Source organism: Zeus faber, assembly GCF_960531495.2.
Source record: "Zeus faber genome assembly, chromosome: 20".
Lineage (NCBI taxonomy): Eukaryota > Metazoa > Chordata > Actinopteri > Zeiformes > Zeidae > Zeus > Zeus faber.
Genome location: NC_137207.1, coordinates 26,344,003 through 26,361,068, shown reverse-complemented (window position 1 = coordinate 26,361,068; position 17,066 = coordinate 26,344,003). Strand labels below are relative to the sequence as shown.

At 45.6% G+C, this 17,066-nt stretch overlaps 1 protein-coding gene across 20 annotated transcripts in view; it reads right to left on the bottom strand.

Moving 5' to 3' along the window:
* The window catches only part of tcf7l2 (transcription factor 7 like 2), a 97,011-nt gene extending 81,065 nt beyond the window's left edge, over positions 1-15,946 (bottom strand). For all 20 annotated transcript variants that reach the window (XM_080020820.1, XM_080020831.1, XM_080020838.1 and 17 more), the window contains exons 1-3: positions 15,316-15,946; positions 15,016-15,082; positions 14,686-14,810 (exon numbers count right to left, since the gene is read on the bottom strand). In XM_080020820.1, coding sequence (XP_079876946.1) covers positions 14,686-14,810; positions 15,016-15,082; positions 15,316-15,504 — 381 coding nt within the window. In that variant the 5' untranslated portion in view covers positions 15,505-15,946. The remainder of the gene's footprint in view (positions 1-14,685; positions 14,811-15,015; positions 15,083-15,315) is intronic.
* Positions 15,947-17,066: the final 1,120 nt, after the last annotated feature.

Below are 17,066 nucleotides of genomic sequence, written 5' to 3'. Positions count from 1 at the left end.
CAAATTGTTAATGAGGATATATTTTCCACAATATCAACATATAATTGGGGTGCCTCTGAGTTCTGACTGAGGCTTGTTACATTGAGTCCTACAGTCGTGTCAATTACGGTATCAGACCAAATCACTGGTTTCTAATAAAACTCCATCACGTGTTTTAAATCCCCAATCAAGTTGCATTTTCTCCGAAGAGTAAAGCATGATTAAGATGTCGTGTGTCCCAATATGTCTATATACTTCTCGGCAATATCCCAGCTGATTGGGTTTAATGCAGGTCGATACCCTGAATGGGGTCACGCGCATTCACTCACACATGGGGGCAATTTGGAGTCTCAAGTCAGCCTGATTTACAAGTCTTTGGAGGTGGGAGGAAACCCACATGAACACGGGGAGAGCATGCAAACTCCACAGATACCAGAAAGGAGATTCAAAGACAGACTTCTGGGGCTGCGGGCAACAGCCAACACCAAAGGTTTTGTTCTAAAAATAATACATAATAGAATAACAGATTAGATGTACGTCAACGTAGGTAACAGATCAGTCCTTTTGTTACCATTTCTACAGTCTGGAAAGAACTGGGCAATATTGACAAAATGATATACCAGCATACAGTATTTTGACATCATACCTTGCCATCAATAATGTGACGTGAGGATACAGAAGAGAGATTTAAGAAATGATAAGTATAAGTAATGCTACTCGAGTGCAGCCATTTGTGTTAGTTAATTTCTCTCAGCGGGAACATTCTGTATGACTTTATTGTAATGCAGGATATTACAACAAGGAAAAGCATAGACAACATCTAGTTTCACCTGCTATCAAAGTATTCACTTATGAAGCTACAACCACATCATTTCAGCCAGGGGTCCGGGACACTGCTGGCAGCAGAGGACAAGGACTGATTGAGCACTAGGTATGGAGATGTTGGGGATCCTCACTCTGCCGCCCAGCGGACCGTGGCTACCTCTCCTCGCCTCATTTGCAAAGCAATCCCACTTTCGGTCGACTCTCTGCATCTTTTTGTCATTTCCCCGTCAGGACTCCATTTGTATTGTCCGCAGTAGTGGCAGTGAACGGGCTAATGGGAGGGTGGAAATCAGGTCCCAGGGAGAGTGCACCGCTACTGAAGTGCATCTTCAAATTCACACACACACACACACACACACACACACACACACACACACACACACACACACACACACACACACACACACACACACACACACACACACACACACACACACACACACACACACACACACACAGCCTGACTAATGTGCCCTGACACTCGTACATCACCCGCAAATTGGCCAAATGAATTAACCACGGCCCCTGCTTAGCTTTACGGGCTTTAAATGGATTTTCTTCTCCCCAGGTCTGTCCAATAATTGCATTTATCCATCTTGTTGAAGCAAGGTTTACACACTCACTAACATCATGCCAATCCCCAGTTACATTTTCCGCTCTGCTGCCGAGAGTGTGGGAGATTTGTCATCAGATCATAACAGGTAATTCAAACAACAATTAGCTTGACGACTTTGCCGTATGTCAATGTTTGACTCCTCAGTGGGCAGCACCTTGGCTGGAGCCACCGACCCCCCTACCCTATCTGAGCATGTCTTCTTTTCTGTCATTCCTGACCGCCCTTCCTTGCACTAAATAAAGTACCTGCATTGTAACTCCAGGGCTGCGATGGCGGGTGCTAGTCACACCAGCAGTACCCTCCGAGCTGCAGCCATTGAACCATTGGCACCGGTGCTTGTTTGTAATGTTGTACTTCTGGTGACAAATTCCACTGGTACAATAACGGCACATTTTTTTGTGAACCTCACCGTTCTTGTCAAGAGGCGATGGCAACACTTTATTGTCAATCATCCAAAACCCAATCCATTTGGGGCAACAAAAATCTGTAGCATGGAAGTAAATAGGGCTTGTGTCCAAACACAAACACGCATACAGATTCTCACACATGACAAAGGAGGAGGCGTGTTGCGAGCAGAGCTGTGAACGCCGCCATAGAGGGGGGAGGGGTGTGTGTGTGTGTGTGTGTGTGTGTGTGTGTGTGTGTGTGTGTGGGGGGGGGGGGGGGGGGGTCATCTCCACACTTGTGAATGTTTGAACAGTAGTGCATTAGACACTCAGGGGCCCAAAGGACAATTCAGCTATGCAAACATGCAGAGACTTCCTTCCCCCAGCTCCTACAGGCCGGCGCTGAGACGGGCCTCTGTTCAAACAGCAGAGAATTCCTCCGCCTGTGCTCAGGCCAGCTGTTACTCTGCTGGTTGCATCCTCAACACGGTCCAGCCCGCCGGCCCAGAGCAGCTACAGTCCTCAAATAGAAAAAGAGAAACTGAAAAGCCTTCAGAGGCAGGCAACACCGGACCTATGATACCATTACACAGGGGGGAGGGAAGCTACTTCAAGAGCGGCTGACGGACTCAAAGACGACCTGATGGTGCACACCTGATGAAGACCTACATGACCCGCAATAATAAACAACCGGGAGCTGGGTTTTCAGTTTTGTGTTCCTCGGGTGACCTGATTTTTAATATACTGTATAATCAGCCGAACACATATTGGGTTGAATAAACTCGCTGGAAATCTGCTCCGGTCCAAATCCTGATCTGAGACCTCACCACTTGCCGTCAGCCGTTACGTCCACGCTGTAAATTTATCTTTATTGATATTCAAAATATGTAAAAGTGCGATGACCAGTAAAGATAGAAGAGGCAGTAACGGGAGATAAGGAGCCTTGTGGTTCTAAAGGGCAGCGTGACGTGCATCACATGTCACACCCCCGCACGGCAACACTTGGCCGTTCTCAAAACAATCATTATCAATACACAGTATTGAACAGCAGGCATTTTAAAACTCTGTCAAACTGAACCCCGAGGGAGACATTTAGCAGCTTGCCCCTAGGGAGTTAGGCACATGCAAACAGTCATACATTGATCCACTGGACTATGTCCCCACTTTTGGGGAGGTACCATTTGGGCCCTAATTAGTTTCTCAATGTTTGTACTATTTATCTAAATATGTATTGTACAAACTTAAGAGCAAATTTGTTTTTGTGGCCCATGTTTTGTGATTTAAATACAAATCCCTATCAGATGGTATGAATTATTAATAAGCACGTTTGTATATAACACCTACATGTTCTCTACCAAACCATCTCAAATTAAAAACCCCCCAAAAAAAAATATTTCCATTATTATTGGGGGTCCAGCCCCTCTGTGCCTCAAACAAGTGTTACAATTACAACAAATGTGTAGTCCAGTACACATAATTATTTTCATTTTATATCAATATTTACCTTAGTTAATTTATTTATAGGCTTATAAAGACATTATTGTGAAGGCATTTTTCTGTTAATTTACAAAGTGCCATAAAATAATATGTTCCCCAAAATGGATTTATAATTGTGATGAAAAAATCGTGATCACAGTACTGACTAAAATAATCGCGATTATCATTTCAGCCTTAATCATGCAGTACTACTACTGCATTTTTATGAACTTCAGAATAATAACCGCTGTTAGCTGCGACGTAGGAAACCCACACACAGCCACAAACACTGTCCTATCCTAGTATTACACTGTAACAAGGCGGAAGGAATGAACTTCTGCATTCACAAAACACACGGCAGAGACAAAGCACACCCCAACATTGAACTTTAACAGAGGGCCGACTACACTGGACCCCGAGTATTGCTGCCTGCAGCTAGATTATTTATTATTATTATTATTATTATTATTATTCAGGAAGATTGTATTGTTTCCCCTCCTGTGCCCTTGAGTCACAGATATTACTGGTGCTACCGGCAACGGGAAAGCGCAGGTCATTATTTCAATCAAACGGTTTCAGGATGACGAGACCCAATTGTGAAATTGTTTTCCGTCTGGACGCTGCCAAGTTCCTCTCTCTGCCGGGCTGTTTGCTGGCAAGCTGGCTGACATGCTGCAGTCAGTTGGTCCCCTCTGACTTTTGCAGCGAGGGACGCCCGTCTCACCTCGGAAGACAGTTGTTCAAACAGGACAGTACATTCACTTTGACCCCGTGGGGGACGTGTGTGTGTGTGGGGGGGGGGCATGGTGATTCACTTAGTGCCCTGGGTTCAATTTTGGAATTGACCCCAAATACTAATGATGAAGCGACCTCACGCTGGGGAGGAAGGACTACACTTGGCAGGTGGTCAAGAACACACACAACAAAAAGTAAATAAAATATTTGTATAAATTACTCAAATGTAAATGAAAAAATAACTGTTTAAGTGGTCTGACGGCTACATTCCCTTTGTAACATAATGTGTTATTTTAGGACTGCAGGAACGAAATTCGAATAGAATATTCTCTTAATAGAATTTGAATATTGTAAAAAACATCATTATTCGAAAGCTGAAATTGCCATTCGATTGTGTATTTATTTTTACAAATAAATAAGTGACTGTAAATGTTTTGGCCTACGTTAGTGAATCATTTTGCATGCGATGAGCATTAGACTTCAATATCAGTGAATCCAGTTTGCTGCACAGTGAAGGCACATTAGAGAGGAATGTTCCTGGTAACTGTGTGTGAAGTCTGCGTCGGTGGAGACTCAGGAGCAGTATTCACTGTGTGTAGAAGGAGAGAGCGTCTGTCACCAGAACGTCCAGTCACTCCACTGCTGTGGCCGCGAAAGTGGGAAATAACCCCGACCATCACCAACGCAATGTCCTCTGGTGCCGAGGTCCACAACCACCGGCTCGTGGACCGTGCCGGGCCGCGGGGCATTTTTGGCACCGGACCATGAGATAACTTGCGGGATTTTTTTCAGGCGCGATCTGCTCCGTAGCGGAACAGTAGCAGGAAACAGAGTAAATTAAATAATTTTTAACTTGCTTTGTTTGGAGAAAAGATCGCTCCGATCGGGGCTGCGGAGCTGTGGGACCTTGCACCCCCCCGTACTAAATTTGAGCATTAAAAATTGGAATATATTAAAATATTTAAAATAATAAAGCATACCAATTCAAATGTGTTTGAAGAGGAATATCTGCAGCCCGAGTGGTTTTTTTTTTTTAGTCCCAAAACTAATGAGGTATTTCATTGGAGAACCCAGTAAATACCTCCTTTTTGCGACTTAGCGTCCAAAAATTCTGATTGTCATTCGCTCAGACCGGGAGGACGTCAAGAGAAACCTTATCTCGTAATGTGCCCAAATTATCAGCAGTCTCCTTTCGAGAGGAGTAATAATGCTGCGCGTAAACGGATTTCTAACAGCTGCTCTAAGAGCGAACGTGAGGAATTCGCTCTAATCGGTAATGCAGTAAAATCGCTGCATTGAATAGAGAAATTGAGGTCTCTCATGGCATTCTGCAGCCTCTGTGCAAAGGGCTTACATTTTATTAGCCTTGCGCATTTATTTTATTTTTTTATGCCTGCAGTAATCTTGCCAACATTTTGTTCCAAATCCTACCATAATCCGCAGATTAGTAGATGAATTTAATTCCGTTCTGGCGCTGAAAGCTCCATCACCTAACCCAGGCAGTTATGAATCGACCACCTTTAACAGCGACCGGGCCGACCATCACCTCATTAGTGCCGACGGCACGTGTACACGTACAGACGCTCACGCACGCTCCTCAGAGCTTATCCTGCCACAATTAAAAGTTTAATTAGGAGATTAAAAATACATGGACTGGAGTTTTATCACCTTTAACTCCTCAATTATGTGTTTAACACACAGCGAGTAACTCCTTCCCATCTGAGCCGTTTTGAATAGATTACCAGAATGGAGAGGAGTCCCTCGGCTGAGCTCGCGCCGCGGACGCACACTGGGAACGCAAGCAAGTCCAATGCTTGTTTAGTCTCCCAAAATTACATTTCAATGTCAAAAACACCGTTATTTGTTTCCCAGATTATTCATATATTTGGCATGCTAAAAGTTTTAGTATTGGATAGCACGATTTTAATGAAGGTGGCAGAGATACCAGTATGAGCACTAGGAACAGGTACGAGTCCTGTCATTTACAGCTGAACCAACATCAAGGTCACTGGATTTGAAGACCCTGTGTGTTTATTATTTTCTGTGATTGAATAATTGTCTGCTTTGTCTGAGCAAGATCAGATAGAACATCAAACTGTGAAACAACAACACAACTACATCAGGTTGGGACCTGGTTGAGGTAACTGAGCAATATAACGACTACGTACACCAGTATCTGTGCATTCCCAATTTTAATTTGCACAAATCCAGGAAACCAGATGAAACTGTCCATTAAGGTACAGCCGCTCTAGATCAACATAGTTCTTTTAGTTGAAAATTAACTGAAACAATGGCTCCTACAATACCAGAGATTCCATTAAGACAAATGTGTGAGAGTGTGTGTGTGTGTGTGTGTGTGTGTGTGAAGCTTATATAATTTTTCCCAGTGCAGTACAATTACTCTCTTAGCGGTGTGTGTGTGTGTTGGGGGGGGGGCAACAACAGCATGAATGTGATTGTCAGTAGAGGTTCCAGAGCATTCTGCAGCATCAATAAAAGGCTTTCCACAGGTGTTCCCCGCACACCGCCACAGCCAGTCATTATCCAAGATCCTATGTGATCATTAAGAGCTGTCATGGCGGCGTGGCGCAACACACACACACACACACACACACACACACACACACACACACACACACACACACACACACACACACACACACACACACACACACACACACACCTCCACACACACACACACACACACACACACACACACACACACACACACACACACACACACCTCCACTGCACTTTGACCCCGATCAAACTGTGTGCAACGCAGGCCTGGTGCTGCCAGAATTCCTCCTGCGTCACACTGCCCAGCCTTCCTCCCTCCCTCACTCCCACACGCTTTTTTTGGGAAGGATTTCTGTAACAACGAGGCAGGTGAATGAAGAAGGTGCTATTAGGGCTGGGCGGTATATCCTTATAACATCGGTATGGTGTGGTATTTTGGTCATCGTCATATGATACAGTGAAATGTTGTCTTTAAGGAGCGTTAAAGTAAAGGAATGTAGTTTTCTGAACTTCATAAACAATGGACAACAATCAATTACTCATGATGGTTTCTCAGATATTTCTTGTGTGTAAAATATCTTACGAAAGGACGATATTTTACAAGGACATTCATCACTAAAATATCGTCAAATTATCGATATTGAGTTATTGTTGATTTGATTGATTTTGTCATTGTCGCCCAGTCCTGGTGTACTATTAGTAGAAAACAGGTTAACAGCCAAAAGCCCCACACACACACACACACACACACACACACACACACACACACACACACACACACACACACACACACACACACACACACACACACACACACACACACACACACACACACACAAAATGAAAGTTCCCCCTCCCTCCCGGCCCTCTTTCTCTCACTTTAGTCCCCGCTGCTTCTTTTTACAGGAGATAGATGTGAATCCGAGGGGCACCATTGTTTGGACATATAACCAGAAGCTGTCGTTGCTCCCATTGCCCCTGCATTAACAGCAATTATGCGCCCTATTCAGGAGGCTTTGTGCGACAACCCCCACCTAAGCAACCCACCCACACATACACACACGCAAGCGAAGTCCTACACACACTTCCCGCTTTTCTCCACCCAATTCCCCTCCCTCCCGCGATACGTGCATTCCCTCCTATTCCTGCGCTAAACTCCTTCAGCTATCGGAGGAATCCGGAGCCATTATATAAAAAAAATGGACCTACAGAAATGTTGTACAGACAAAAGAACAAAAAGAAAATACACAACAATAGTAGTACGGCATCTTTTACCCCAGTGACAAACTCAAACACGCAATACTTTGAATTTATTATTAATAACACTAATACTAATAATATATATAATAATGTTATTATTATTATTATATACATATTATATATAACTTCCACAGATAAAATATAAAAGAAATAAAAATCAATTTTAAAAGATCAATGTTTTAAAAATGAAGATGCCCATGATTGATAAGAGTTTCTTGTGATGAGCGAAAACTCAACCCGCTTCTTGAATCTTGAAAGACTCAATCAATAGTCAATCCAAGCTTATCTTTCAGCTGGACGCCAGTGCAATAACATTACCCCTGAAATGTTCAATCAGCGGCGAGAAGCTGAATTTAACTTATTGCCCTTCCCAGTAACCTGATTTGGACGTACTTGGAGTGGGGTCTGCGGCCACACGCTGCACAAACTACTGTCCTGGGTTATTTGTTGGGGGCGAACTGAAGAAGCGAGTTCGGCCCTGGAAGAGGTCTCATTCCCAATTGTTGAATCAAATACTAATTTGTTAGCAGTTAAGCAGCGGTGTCCACCTGGTTCCAACTACTAGTGCAAAGTATCTCATAATACTAATGAAAGCACAATATTTAATTAACCTAATTGACCAATGAGATAAAAGAAAATCAAAAATAAAAGGCCTGATCTGGGAAAATATGTTTTATACTCAACCACTTCTTTCATATTCATTAACTCATTTAGCCGACCGCGAGGTTCTACAGGCCACAACGGGCCCCTCGGACCACAGGTTGGGCAGCACCGCATGTGCATCTATTTATTTGGGCGGAGAAAACTTTTGATTACGCAACCCATTTGTACTGAAATAAAGTGATTTAGAGAGCCCGTTAGTGGCCACGTTAACAGCCTCTCGATGCTTTTTTTTTTTTTGTCAATTTCACGATCGAACCACTGATTGATTGATTGATTTGCGAAGGGAATTGGTGCAGAAATGCAGAGCGTTCACCCCGCTACACTCCTCCGACTGGACCCGTCTACGGAGGCCCACACGTGGCGAATAATTCGATTTCCATGTTTTTCGCGGAGCCCCAGTCCCTGCGGGCCCCCCGGCAGCGGGGCTCGCCTGAATTTAACAGATGACAAGAGGAGCATTCCAGATGTACAGTACCATCTTTGTGTTGCGTTCTATAGAGATGCATGGGAGAAAGAGAGGGCCAGTGGGGGAGTGGGGTACCAGCGCACAGCTGCTAAGTTAATGCTGTTTTCCTTTTTTTTTCCACTCAAACACAAAACCAGCGCAGAGAGAGAGAGAGAGAGAGAGAGAGAGAGAGAGAGAGAGAGAGAGAGAGAGAGAGAGAGAGAGAGAGAGAGAGAGAGAGAGAGAGAGAGAGAGAGAGAGAGAGAGAGAGAGAGAGAGAGAGGATGAGAGAGAGAGAGAGAGAGAGAGAGGAGAGAGAGAGAGAGAGAGAGAGAGAGAGAGAGAGAGAGAGAGAGAGAGAGAGCAAACAGAGGTGGAAGCCAATAGCGATACAAACAAAACAATAATCATTAAAAAAAATAAACAAACATTAATTAGTACTCCCAAGACATCCAAGCAACTCACATCCAACCAACCCCCACGTCAACGCCGGGCCGCGCATTAGTCGGTAAAAAATTTAACACGGGGGGGGAGGGACAGTGTCAATAATTAAATGAATGTGAAAAACAAATAAATGAAAACGCAGAACCCAGCTCAACCACAAGCGCTGGCTGCACCCAAACAGAGCTTGCAGCACCACCAGGGAACCTCCGCTCCCATCACACCAGTTAAAAACCTAATTAGAAACACACCCACTAACGTGTCCGACCGACGCTGGGGTATTTTGCCCCCCCCCCTCAAATGGAATGACGGATGGAGGGGCCGCCCCCGCCTGCCAACACCACCCACGAGAGACAATTAAGGCCGCGCTAAGCAAGAAGCAGGAGAATGCAACACATATCTCGGTAAATATTTACGGCGCAAATCTTTCCCATTCATTCGGCGAGCGCATCGACAGAACCTCACTGTACTCCATCGCTCTGTCTCTCGCCCCCCCCACACATCCCCTACATCTGTGATTCATTGACTTTACAATTTACCACATGTCGAGATGGGAGAGGTCGAGCCTCCATCTGAATCACGGCACAAATATGCGAGTGATTATTGTTTCAAAAAGCCCGGGCCGATTTACTGCAACTCCACTTTTCTTGCGCATTACTCCCATTGGCAGACCATGAACAATTACAGTTCGGACTAATTAAGCTTCGAGAATGTGCAGCGCGGCGCTAATGTCTCGCAGGCCCCCAATTCCAGTTTTAATGGTGCCAAACTTTGCACTCCCGCCCCGCCCCCAACCCACCCACCTCTGCTCTACCCACCGTCACCACCAAACTTAACTCCTCCAAATCCAAAACAGATTGTACTTCTTTACGGCTGTTTATCGAGTCGCAGCAAAAGAAGGATCCTCTCTCTCTCTCTCTCTCTCTCTCTCTCTCTCTCTCTACTCTCTCTCTCTCTCTCTCCTCTCTCTCTCTCTCTCTCTCCTCTTCCTCTCTCTCTCTCTCTCTCATCTCTCTCTCTCTCTCTCTCTCTCTCTCTCTCCTCTCTCTCTCTCTCTCTCTCTCTCTCTCTCTCTCTCTCTCTCTCTTCTCTCTCTCTCTCTCTGAGAGGGAGGGGATGGAGGAGAAACCACAGTGGGAGGGAGAGAGCGGCAGCAGCTTCCGCCATACTTTGTAAACAAAAGTGATTTGCAAGACAAAAGGAGCGCAACCTTCCGGCTAAATTTGGGGTGCGCTCCTCGAGGGGCAGGGGCACAAGATGTGGCCATGTCGCGCCGCAGACCCCTCCTCCCTCCCTCCCTCCATCCCCCGCAGACACCAATTAGTCCCCATTAGCATGTAAAGCCAGTTTGATAGGTGCGGGGCTCCGTCCCTTAAATCCGCATTAAACTTATCTTTCCTCCTCCTCGCAGCCAAAATCCATTTAGGGCCGGCAGGAACACACATAATCCATACAAGATACCATTGTTATGCTTATGCCACATATGTTAAAAAAAAAAAAAAAAAAAAAAAATAATAATAATAATAAGAAACCTGAAAAGATAGTGTGTGTGAATTATAATACGCAGGGCCGCGCCGCACGTGAGCACAAAGGACGAGCGTGCGCTGTGTTCAAAATCTACGGATAAATCGAACAATCGTGACATTAATCTGACCGCAGGATTCGCGGGGGCCTGCCAGGGGTCCGCCTGTGTCAAAGCAAATCGCTTGTTATTTTGAGGTGATTCCGGGGCGCGTCTGCGACACTGCGAGCTCCAGTGATGCGGCGCCACAGTGTGAACAAAGAAGGACGCGGGAGGAAGAGCTATTGTTTCAACAGCGCAACACCTTGTGGACGGCTCGTTGTGGAGCCGCTGCGGGCTTCAGCGGCGTCTTCACTCGCTCCAAACAGAGCTGTGGTGTGGTTGTGGTGGTGCCGCCCCCACCCCACTGCTTTTCATTATTTTTTAAAACTACTCGTAATTATACGATGAAACTCAAAACCTTTGCCAAAAGTCTCCAGGCCCGGGGAATTATGGGGCCAGGGGTGGCGTCAAATATCTTAACATTCATAAGTCCGAGAGGCAGTAAATAAAGCCGGTGGATTTACGGGCCTGCAGCCCCGATGCAGGAAAGCTGGGCACACAGAGCTTGCTCCCTCTCTCTTTTTCACTCTCCCTCTTTCACTCTCTCTCTGTGTCTGTCTCAGACCTGTTGAGGTGCGATGTTAGCCCACAGCACCAGAGTTAACCTGCTGCCTTTTTTCCACAAGCCCTGTGTTAGCACTGGCACGAAACAAAGGCAGAGAAAGCAAGTGAGAGAGAGAGAGAGAGAGAGAGAGAGAGAGCGAGCGAGAGAACAGAAGACAGACAGAACCAGGGGTGAGCTGGCCAGGCCACTTTGCCAATTCAACCTGCTCCCAGAGATCCACGGGGCCTTTGTGTGCGGTTTCGGGAGGAGGAGGGAGAGGAAAGGGAGGAGAGCAGAGCAGGAAGGCGTTTAAACCCCGGGCGCAGCGTCATGTCTAATTTCTAAATGATGCTAACTTGTGAGCCTCCTCAGACATAGGTGGTAGGAAAAATAAATTCTCGCCACTTATGGCTCCCAGAGGTCAGACGAATTATGGTAGCGGCTGTTTTCTTTTTTTTTTTTCCCCTCTCCCTCAAGTCATGAAATAACAAAAACTCAGGGAAATAAGCAAAGATGTCAAGAACAATCCATAACACGGCCGGCTGGCAGAAAATCAAAATTCATTAGAATTGTAATCGTTAGACAAACCTTGACAGGTAAAAAGAGGCAGAATTCTTTCCCCATTCAAAAATAATTAATGATAATTGCCATAAGACTGAAAGATAGATAAAAAAATTTACTATTAAAGCAATAAAAATAAATCAATCCTTCAAAAAATAGCATCCCCTGAAAACCAAGAGAGGGCGCGGGAGCAAGGATAAATTGAAAAACAGAGTATTCCAAAAAAAAAAAAAAAAAAAAAAAAAAAAGCCCCTTCACAGGAAGGCAGAAAGTCCTGTATTCCAACAATGCAGATGGTCACATTGGGTAGCTCTCAGGACAGGTTAGGGAGGAAGACAGATAATCAATGTACAGGTGAATTATTTATGCCAGCTTTAAGTCTAATACATTTATATTACAGCCAGCGCCGACTTCAAAGCTGCAAGGTCTGGACACACAGGGCGCCAGAGACAGTGGGGGCCGCGGCTGCACTCCGGCAGCCCAAACAAGGGTGGGAGATGGCGTTTCATTTAAAAAATTACAATAAAAAAATAAAAAGGTACAATAATAAACAATAATAGTCAGTTGTGGACGTAATGAGGAAATGGCAAAATAAAAATGTATTCCACCCAGTGGTATTTTACATTTGGGATTTTACACAGAGGTTTTAAAAGGCAACTGCACAATGCCTGGAAATCTCTGCATCAAAACATTTGATTCAAAACTAGGCCAGAGCAGAAATATATATTTAAAGAAAAAGAAAACCATCACAATTTGGTCAGAGGGCACTATTTGTCGAGTTAATTTTACGACAGCAAAGGGTCAGAATTGTGAAAACCGCACGGCAGCATCCTCCAGCTATTCTGTTCTCGAACCTGCTGCGTAGGCATACCAAAAATAGGAGCGTCACGAGGAGTCAGACCGAACGAAAATCCGAATGAAGAAAAGAAATGAGAAAAAGCTCAAATAAAAGGAGCGAGCAGCGTCAGTCAAAGCCTGCGCGTTGGTGGGTTTGTTGCCAGCCTCGGTTTGGGGATGAGGAACGGTGCTGTTTCAACCAGACCGGGGGGGGGATAAATAAACAAAAAAATAAATAGATAAATAAATAAATAAATAAGTAAATAAAAATAATAATAATAATAATAATGATAATACCCTCTCATGTGCCAAAGACAGGACTGACAGAAACCCTAAAAGTATAAATCAAAACCCTGTCACAGAAATTCAGTAATCACAACAAAAAATGTCATTTTACATGAAAAGTGTGTGTAATGGGCCAGAACGTGAAAAGTAAGAAATGATGTCGAACACAAAGGAAGGTGTTTACATCTCCCTCGAATTTGCTTGTTTCCCCCTCCCCCTTTACAGGGTTTTTGACAAAAGCTCAAAAAATAAATACATAGAGGGAACTCAGATCGCCTTCGTCAGCCAGAGAGGGGGTGGAGGTGGGGATCGTTTTTCCTAATGCCTGGTCTTTGCTTTAACCTTGTAAAATGAGTTGACAGGTCCTAAAGTGGGGACTTGTAATTGGCAACCATTTAAAAACAGGGGTTTGAAGAGAAACACACACACACACACACACACACACGCCACTTAAGGATCGCCACGGCCCAGTGGGACCGGTGCGTGTGCATAATTAAAGCAGGGCAGATTGTGTCTAAACAAATAACATTAATTTATTTATAAATACATAAGTCTTGGGTTTTTTTATGCAATGGATTTCTTGTTTAAAGCAGGTGCTGTACATGCACAGTGCACCCCGCTGTTAGATTATATCCTCAATTCTATAAATCACATATTTAAATTATGTTTTACCCTAGAGCAAAAAAAAAACTACACAAAAAAAAAAAAAAAAAAATCTATAAAAACGTTGTTGTTTTTGTGCAAATAACAGAACCACAAAAAAACAAGCAGTCTAATTCTGACGCTCTAACCCCGTGATAACGTCATAATACATTTTGACACATGCAAATCCCTTTGATAGGCTTGTTTGCATATTGATTTTATCCTGCAACCAACAATCCTTTTAGATTCCTTCACACGGACTCAAATGTGGATCAGCGACAGAAAGCTTTGCTTTCAATGCTTGTGCCATTAAAAAAAAAAAGAGGGTATTTCACAGGTTTTGCACAGGCCAAGAGCATAGGCCATAAATTAATACAACACACCACACAATTACAATAATAATAATAATAATAATAATAATAATAATAAAAATAAAATTAGATTATCATTTTTATCACTTGTCGTTATTTTAGGGGGGGGGGGGTTATAAAATTGTATTAAATTATTGAAACTATCCCCCAAAAAAATAAGAATAAAAAAAAAAAAGAAGAAGACGTATTTTTCCACATTGAGGGCATTTCCTGGTGCTGGGGAACATGTTGAGTCAACGCCACGGCTGGCACTCTGGCTAACCGCTGGACACAAGCGCTGCAAGCGTGCGTGCGTCCACGGCGCGGCACGGCACGGCGCGGCACGGCACGGCGTGCAGCCGCGGTGGCAGGAGTTGCGCTCGAAACTTAACTTGCGCCGACACGTTTCCACGTTGTAAACCCCTGTGTGCCCAGGCGAGGTATTCCGTGTGTGTGTGTGCATGCGTGGTTTCCACGTTCCCCGTGCGGGACTTACTGTGCGTGCCGTGGGAGACAGGGACCCGTTGGGGAGGTAGGGGCTGGTGAGGTCCGGGATCATTATGAACGGGTAGCCCGGGTACGGTGGGCTCTTGAACAACCCTCCATCTTGCCTTTTCGCAGCTAACATGGCGATGGGGGGGTGGGGGTGGGTGGAGAGGGTGGGTGGGGAGGTGGAGAGACAAGAAGAAGGGGAAAAGTTTCAATAAAGAGCCTCGAGACGGGGCGTGCGACGCGCGGTGCTCGCGGGGACGGCGGGTGGGTGTCGGCAGCACCAACAAACAAACACCACAAACAAAACAAACAAACATGGCAGCCCGGGACTCACCCTCCTCTAAACTTTCCCTGGTTTTGTCTCTGAAAGTTTCGGACCGAGGCGGAGGCCGTCTCTCCGCCTGGGGGACACGGGGGAGAGGGTGAGAGAGAGAGGGGAGGAAGCACAGCGGCTTCGCGTTAGCAAACTTTTCACAACAGGGGCGACAGAGTGGCGGTCCGCGGCGCCGAGTGCCGCCGCGCAGGCCGCGGGGCCGGGTGGGGGGCGGCCGTGGCCGTGGCGGCGGCGGACCGGACCCGACCCGACCGGGCTCCGCTCCGCTCCCGCCCCGCCCCGCGCGGGCGTCCCTCTTACCTCCGAGTCGGACGAGCTGTTCTGGTTGGTCTCCGACTCGTTGACCAGCGAGGACTTGACGTCCGCCAGGTCCCGCTCCGCCGAGGAGTTCTCCGAGATCTTCTCCTCCGGCTCCCCCTCGTCCTTGAAGGAGATCATCTCGTCGTTGGCGCCCAGGTCGTCCCCTCCACCGCCGTTCAGCTGCGGCATTTTCCCGAGCAATTTTGGGGGACGAAGGGGGGAAGAAGGGGAAGAAGAAGAAGAAGAAAGGAGGGAAGAAAGAGGGAGGAGGAGGAGGAGGAGGAGGAGGGGGGAGAACAGCCGCCGCTGCCGCCGCCGCCGCGCAACTAAAAGTTTGTTTTCTTGAACTTGTTGTTTTTTTTCCTGTTGTTTTTTTGTCTTTCCGTCCTCCTTCTTCTCCCTGTTGTTGTCGTCGTTGTTGTTGTTGTTGTTTGTGCGCTTTTTGTTGTTGGTTTGTTTTGGTTTTTTTTGGTTTTGTTTTGTTTTTTTCCAAACCCCCCCCCCCCCTCGATCCGGAATCCCGACTCTCTTCTCCGGGTTCTGCTGTCGGCGTCCTCTCCCCCAACTAGAAGCACTGTCTGCCGCTGCTTCTCACACACACACACACACACACACACACACTCTCTCACTCTCTCTCTCTCACACACACACACACACACACACACACACACACACACACACACGGGAGGAGGAGGAGGAGAAAAAAAAAAAAAACTCCCCAGGAAAAAAAAACAAAAAAAAAAACCTAAAATAAAATAAAAGAAGGACGCAAGGAAGGAAGGGAGGAAGGAAAGAAGGAAGGAAGGAAAGAAGGAAGGAAGGAAGGAAGGAGCGAGCGGGTCCTGGCAGGGAAGGAAGCCGGAGATGGAGCCGCGCCGCCCGGATTGAGGGAGTTGAAGTTGGTCGGAGTGGTTTTCAGTTCAAAGGCGGCGCTGATTGACAGATAGAGAAGGATGGAAATAGAGAGAGAGTCTGCAGCGGGATTATTGACAGGGAGAGAAACACACAGGAGCAGCCTAATGAGATGCAGCAGGGAGGGACTGGAGTGACGTCTCACACGCACGGAGGAGGAGGAGGAGGAGGAGGAGGACTGCGGTGGAAAAATAAAAAAATCTAATAATAATAAAATAAAGCATGGGAGGAAAAAGATGTTGTTTTTGGAGGGGGGTCTCTCTCTCTTTCTTTCTTTCTTTCTGTTTAGGGGGGAAGGCAGGACGGTGGACGTGGAGCGCCGCAGCGTTTCTTTTTTCCCCCCTTCACGGAGGAGCGGAGCGCAGTTCGGGCGTTTGGCGGATCCGAGCGCGTCCGTATGGGCGGGCGCTCCCCTCGCCCTCGCCCTCCCTCGCTCCCTCGCTCCGGAGTCGGGGAACGGGAAGGAGCTACAGGGCGCTCCCCCCCCTTTTTCTTTTTTTTCCTTTCCCCTAAAAAAATAAAGAAATAAAACAAATAAATAGAAAACTGAGTATTATCCGCCGCTCGCCGCAGTTATAAAAAAAATCAAACAAAAAACGAAACCAAAAGGAAATCAAATTAAAAAAAAAAAAACTATGCTGGAATTGTTTTAATGTTTTGAGTGTATAAAGATACTTAAACATATATAATTATACACAGACAAAAACAAACTATTTCTACATATAAAAATACAAATAAACAATAAATAAACATGATATATTGATATATATTAAATTATAGCCAAAGCCTACAAAAAAAATGTAGAGGGGAAAAAAGAACAGCCTCATATCATATCCTTA